This window comes from Opisthocomus hoazin, chromosome 7, assembly GCF_030867145.1.
Source record: "Opisthocomus hoazin isolate bOpiHoa1 chromosome 7, bOpiHoa1.hap1, whole genome shotgun sequence".
In the NCBI taxonomy this organism is placed as follows: domain Eukaryota; kingdom Metazoa; phylum Chordata; class Aves; order Opisthocomiformes; family Opisthocomidae; genus Opisthocomus; species Opisthocomus hoazin.
The window spans coordinates 60,962,237-60,969,018 of record NC_134420.1 but is presented as its reverse complement, the minus strand read 5'-3'; the positions used below and the strand labels follow the sequence as shown (position 1 = coordinate 60,969,018).

The 6,782-nt window shown below is 43.2% G+C and overlaps 1 protein-coding gene across 7 annotated transcripts in view; it reads right to left on the bottom strand.

Moving 5' to 3' along the window:
* Positions 1 to 111: 111 nt before the first annotated feature.
* EVL (Enah/Vasp-like) overlaps positions 112 to 6,782 on the bottom strand; it is a 161,748-nt gene continuing 155,077 nt past the window's right edge. For 4 of the 7 annotated variants that reach the window (XM_075426522.1, XM_075426523.1, XM_075426520.1 and 1 more), the window contains exons 9-14: positions 6,235 to 6,301; positions 4,816 to 4,882; positions 4,649 to 4,711; positions 2,217 to 2,283; positions 1,782 to 1,839; positions 112 to 722 (exon numbers count right to left, since the gene is read on the bottom strand). In XM_075426522.1, coding sequence (XP_075282637.1) covers positions 685 to 722; positions 1,782 to 1,839; positions 2,217 to 2,283; positions 4,649 to 4,711; positions 4,816 to 4,882; positions 6,235 to 6,301 — 360 coding nt within the window. In that variant the 3' untranslated portion in view covers positions 112 to 684. The remainder of the gene's footprint in view (positions 723 to 1,781; positions 1,840 to 2,216; positions 2,284 to 4,648; positions 4,712 to 4,815; positions 4,883 to 6,234; positions 6,302 to 6,782) is intronic. The other 3 variants (XM_075426525.1, XM_075426524.1, XM_075426526.1) reach the window with 3 other exon arrangements.

Below are 6,782 nucleotides of genomic sequence, written 5' to 3'. Positions count from 1 at the left end.
CTCTGCGTGTCACCCCAGGGCGAGTCTCAGGCACCTTCCTCTCACCCTCAACCCACGCGATACGGAAGTGCGGGGGTGCAAGGGACAAATGAAAACAATGAAAGGCAGGGCCATGTGGACAATAAACAGTTTATTACCAATATGAACACAGATACTGTGATGCACTGACGTACCATTTTTTTTTAATATTGTGATAACTCTGAGACAAAGAACTTGTTGGCTGACAACTAACATGTCTCTCTTTCTTCTGGTGATGCCACAATACATTTCTGTTGGCAAAGGATCTTCATTTACATTGCAGACTACTAGTAAAATTACTTTGAAGTCATCTATCAAAAGCAAATGGTTCACGTGTGTTCTTATCTACTACTAAAAAGAAAGGTAATACATTTAAATAAGCAAATACAAAATACAAAAAAGGCTGACAAATCCAATGTGCAGTGTCAGATGAAATCTAAAAAATCCAGAATTTTAAAATTTAATATTCTTTAGATTAAGACTTTTAAAATGAAGCGAATCCAAGGCAGCAGCAAGCTTCAAAGTGTGCTGAGTCTGCTAATAAAAAGGGTATAAGAACAAAAACAGTGCCGGTGTCCTCTCTCACCATCTTGCATGACCTTGGTACACTTAGAAATGATCCGATCTTCCTAGCATTCTTAGTACCGTCCAAATGCTTTGCAATCATTATGTTGTACTGATTCTACTCAACTCCTGCCGTATGGCTAGAAAACCAAACCAAAAAGTTAATGCATAATGTTATACCCAGTGTGATGGAAAATGCTAAGTATAGAGGTTGCAGAAAGTACACGCTGGTAGAAAGATGAGTGGAGGGTAAAAGGATGAGTAAGGGTAAGCAGTCAGCTGTTTGCTTGCAAACTGCAGTACTGGTTGAAGAAGTTGCATCTGTGGTTCATGTGAATGTCTTATTTTGCACTGGAATGAGCTAGGGAGGCTCTGAGGGCCAAGCTGCAGGGACGGTAGCATACGGGCAAGGGTCTCCTCAACTGCAAATTGCCCCGAGGTTTTGTGAGCAGATGGATCTAGGGCAAGGGGGCAGGGAATGGCTTTTAGCTGTTTTACAGTCTCCTCTTTTTCCCCTGCTGCGTGAATCTAAGATGGGGAGTGCAGGGTGTGGACATGCATCCTCATACGCCCTAGTGCGGGCTTCAAACAGGTATTTTGCTGTGCATTTCAATAATGGCCCTGAAAAATACATTTAGTCATATATTGCAGAGCAATTTATAAAAAAAGGGCTGATACATTTAGTACAGCTGTTGCACTTTTCAATGAGTTATAAACATACGTGGCTATTTGGAAAGATCTAATTGAGTGAAGGTCTGAAATAGCTCTCCAAGCACAGGAAGCCTACAGAAGATGCTCGGGAAGGCTTTTCAGTTTGGTACCTTTGTCCCCTCCTCAGCCCAGACCTGCGTGGCTGGCTAGTTACAAGCGATTTCACGCTCCCTGATTGTGATAAATTGACATGCCACAGGCTACGGGCAGGCCTTTTCTCACTCTCCCACCTATGAGAAACACCAGCCAGTGAATTTCTCACAGGTTGGGGGGAAAATACTCATCAACAGCATAAAAATAAAAGATGTAAACACAATGTCATGTTCAGAGCTCAGATAAGGTAGATGCTTGTTCTTCAAATGTGTATGTAAATCAGAGCTGCTCAGAGAAGTCTGAAAGCACCAGGGAACTCTCTGCAGTTCCTATCATCTTATCTATGGGAAATTAGTCATAAAGATGAGAAAAATAATAATTTTTCTCTTTCTTACCATCAATTATCTCCTCTTTCACTTTGTGTAACTCTCTTACAACTTCCTCCAATATTTCCTGATGAGACAAAACACAAGTCAGCTGCTCAGAATTTCCTTCTAACTGGTGGAAGAAAATGCAAGTTTAACACAGTTGTGCTTGTCCCCCGCCTCCGCTGACGAGCAGAGCCTAGCACTACTAACAGCTACGTCTGCACTCCCAGGCCAAGGACGCAGAAGATGCTGGCATATTTATTTGCACGTTTCTGTACAGACATCTTGATCAAATAGCAGTGAGATTGTGCTCTCTTGCTGCTCACCAGCTAGCCCTCCTCTAAGCACCTAGTTATAGAGGAAATCAGAAGACTGAACAGCTGTTTTGCTTGTACAGCGCATGCATGGGGGAAAATGGGTAGCTCATCAAACCTCTTAAGTGCGAAAGACCTTTTCACTCACCTGTTTCATTCGGTCAAAATCTAAGGCATCCATAGCCACATCATTGCTGCTGCTCACTGGCTTCATCCTTGGGAAATGAAAGAAGAGGACAAACAAGCCAGTCAGTTCCTTGCAACGCTAAGCTACACCCACCTGATGGCATGGAGAAAATCCACCCCAGAGCAGGAGCACCCGTGTCCGGCACTGGGCCGGAGGCTCCCTCTTGTGCCACCCTGGAGTGCTGGGCACCGGTTGCACAGCCCGACCCTCATAGGTGCTGCTTTCTCCTACTGCAGACATGTCAGAGGCAGTGCAAAGACTGCACTGAAATGTAATTTACTCTTTTTTTTTTTTCGGTGTTGGGAGTCTCAATCATTTCAGACTAGAAAATGCTGAGATGTCTTCACAGGATAAAGCCTGTTTGACTGTATTTTGGTACAACATTTGCAATTTGTAAGCTAGTTGTCTGGTTCTCTCTCACAGCCTGTTTTCAACCCTGTCTTGGCCACCTGGACTTTAATCGGGTGCTAAAACAATAGCAGAATACAGGTTAGAAGAACATTGTAGGGGAAATAATAACCTAATAATCCTTTCCTTGGAAGGCCTGTGGAGCTTGTTGATAGCACTGAGTAGCACAGGCACTTTTTCTTGACCCAGTGACAAAACCAGTCTGCCCTTAATGGCCAGTACACTTCAGTGTTACCAGACTTCCAGGATAGTATTAGTCAGTGGGCTGAACTCTGATGACAGCTGATAAAATAAATTAAGGAAGCAGAAGCTGCTTGACTTTCTCTTTTAATCAGTAACTCTAAAACATTTCAAAAATTAACTGTGCTATATAATTTGTAGACAAGGCTTCAAATAAGTTTGCCATCATCTTTGGGCTCAAACTGGGTACTGGCAGAGATTCTGCTGCTCCTGAGGGTATGCTTGGTCTTGCAACCCTTTCTGAGGAAAATCTTAACATGTCTCCTACCATCTCACAGCTAAGCTGAGAGTGAAGACAGATACAAATGCCATCAAACTGAACAGCAATGGAAGCAGGTCACTGCTGAGAGATTTTGAAACCTGCCCCCACAGAAGTCATTGGATCAAGGAAAGACTGAACACTACTCCAGGTATTAAACTAGGAAAGGATTTTTGCCTACTGAATTCCTCCTCATCCCAAGGTGGACTGGCATTATAGAAGATAGCTGGTGAAAACTTGATGGCTGCTTTAAACAGCCCACGTTTCATTCCCATTCGCAAGGAGAAGGAATGGTCTTTCCGTATCTATTGGAAACTCTCACATATTTCCTAGAACCAACGTGTTTTCCGGAGCATGGGAGAGACTGTATTTTGCTCGAGTTAACACTGGTGCATCCCTCTGAACGTTTAGGCATGGCATGTTCCAGCACCTTTAACACAGCAGCAAGTATGTGCAGACAGTTGCCATGGGCAACTTTCTGCAGACTATCATCAGCACTGTCGTATACGTAACAGTGTAAAATAGGGACATCTCTTTGCAGTAAATGCTAAACATAGGTGAGTCTGTGCTCTACCTCCTTACTCAGCCCATCCATCCCAGTATTCAGTATTGCAATAACACGGGGTGGTTCTGGACCAGCACAGAAAGGACGATTCTCTTCAGCTGTCCAACATCAAACTTGATCTCAGTCTCTGTGGGTAAGAACATGGGTGCAGCTTGGCTGTTCCGACTGACAGGACTTCTGGAGTCCTACTTTAGGCCTCTTGGCTTTTGACACCTGCCAGCTTTTGTACCCCATATTTCTGAATTCCCTGTTTGTGGCCAGGCCTTTTTATAGCTCAATGTTATTAACTTACTGCACGGAGTTTTTCTCTCCTTTCTTGTGCACCCACTGCAGTTACATGGATGGAGGAATAACTTCCCTTCTCCCAGCTGCAGGCTCTTCAGATCATTTCTGCCTTTGCTTTTGAATTTCTGCAGAGGTCAGACAATGAAAACTTCTATTGGCAGGGTCACCCTGAAGCTGCTGCAAAAGATGCTCCAAAACCTGCCTTTCACACGGCACAGTGTGCTGCCAAGACCGTGCCTCTGACTGATGAGCACGGATGCTTTAAGCACTTGCTTAAGTGTGATTAATGTCTGTGATCATAGAGTAGAATCATTAAGGTTAGAAAAGACCTCTAAGATCATCAAGTCCAACTGTCAACCCAACGCCACCATGTCTACTAAACCATGTCCTGAAGTGCCATATCTACACGTTTTTTGAACACCTGATGCCTGTGCCCACCTGATCAGAGGGCTGTTTCCATGGAACAAGCCTTTGACACGACACACTCTACCTTCACACTTAGTGCAGTGACAGACAAAGAAGGTTGTAATATAATGAGTAGAGAAGACGCAACAGAAGACGAACATTAGTGCCGAACGATGGGATTATCCAAAGGACAAGCCAAGGTAGTTAAGAAGCCGGGCAGTTAGCCAGTACCTAGAAGACACGTGGGATTGTGTGGGGCTCTTAGCTTCACAGCTCTTCACCACTGATGAATTTCTACAGCAATGGAATGAAACGAGACATGAGTTGTGGAAATGCCATGGGGACAGAATGACCATCCTGACTGCCAGCCAGCCATAGGGACACCCTGTGCAGCTCACCTAGAAAGTAATGAAGATACAGGCTTTTCAACAGAATTGCTCCTTTCCCATGGCTTCTTCCCAGAGTCTGGAAAACGAAAATGACAAGTTACTGTTTATTATTTTTTCTCTAACCGTAAGTAAAATCCTGAAGTTGATTGTCTTATACAGCTGCTTTCGTTCAGTGAGGATGAGTGACTTAGAAAGAGCCATCAAAGCAGGAGTGCTGAATGAGTGCAGTTACCTGCATAAGAGAGAAAGCCTTGGCAAAAATCTGTTTAGTGATCCCTTTAATTAGGGACTGGATAGTTAAATGATACTAAAAGGACATGTAACTGGAACAGCAGGAGGAAAAGCACAAATCACTTCTGTTAAGAACTACAGGCTTATCACTGCAAGGCTTATTTTATTCAGTACAACACTTATTTACACTGTAAGTTAAAAAGTCTTAGGTTTTTTGTCTGCATAGTTGGTAGAAAATGTGGATGTATCTAAAAAAAGGCAATGAGAACCCCACTATGCAAATCTCCACAGAGAATTTATTTAATGATGTCTACATTTCTGACTTGCAGAACACTCACAAAAGCTGCACTACATAACCCTTGTTACTGAAAACGCTTACTATCGTCCCAATCTCCTCCTGTGCAAATAGTCTAAAATGAAGTGAACTGTTTCAGAGACCTGAGTAACACATAACTTTATATGCAAGGGCTTCCTCCTGTGAGGTCTTAAAAAACTCTTTACAAGAATTCTGGGCCCTCCCAGGAAATCTCTAGATCTCGTTCCTCATTTATGTGCACCTTTCTCCTGGCTTCCTCCCCTTCCCTTGCAAAACATGCAAATCATGGCTTTGTTCCAACAGGAAGCTGGAATGATTAAATACTCCTTCACTTGGAAGAGATTTCTTTTAACATGTATGAAAGCCAAGGCTGACGCAAGGATGCATCTGACTGGCTTGCAGCTTAGCTACTCAGATACAGTTATTTCAACTCATCATAGGAAAAAACATATTTTGGGGGCTCCTTAATTTCACCTAGTAACTCTCAGGATCAGGCTTACTGCAACAAGCTACTAGGTTAAGGAAGAATAACAGTTTGAGACCCAGACCCCAACTGTATAAACCAGGACAGCTACACTACCAAAAGTAAAATGGTATGTCTTTTTTCTCTTAGGACAATTCAGGTGCACAATGTTGAAGACAAATCCTCAGCTACATGCCTGGACCCCTTTATCTAGATTAGCTGTATTGTCATTTTCTTGGCCATGAAGCATATAAAACCACCGTTTCTTGCTAAGTACAGTTTTTAAGACAAAAGATATTTGGGAATTTTTCTGCTAGTTACTGCTGCCGCAGTCAGAAGTAGGACGATGAATCCAGAGTCTAGAGGTGACAGAGAAGACTAGATTAAGAAGACAACTAAACCACTAGTAGTTCAATACCTGATGAATTTTGCTGCTGCTGGGTGGGACCTCGTGTACTGGGTGAAGGAGAGGTGCTAGCATCATCCTACAAAGAGAAAAACAGGACATGACTTTATTCTGGAGATGAAGCGCCGAGTCCTCTTCTACTCTGGAGACCAGTTGCAGTGCAGGTAATACAAAAGCAAGTTTCCTCCAAGCAAGTTTCCTCTAATCATGTCCAACAGGCACTGCTGCCAAGGTATGGTGCAAGTCCACTTAAACTTTAACCTTTCTCTCCCTTTAGCATAGCAAAATCATTCTTTTCACTTCTCGCTAACATGGACACCTTTTCATGATGCCACTGAATCACTCTCATCCCTGTACACCAAACCAGGCTGAATTGCCACTCTAAAGTGCTGACTGGGGTTGTCTAAATACAAACCATCCTTTTCTCAAATTTAGAAACTCTCTGTGAGATGGAAACTGAGCCACCTGAAGGAACAGTAGATCCCAGACTTTTAGCCCAGGACAGCCACTGCTATCAGTGAGGGAAGTCCGGGTACTAACAGGACGTAACTAAATCAATC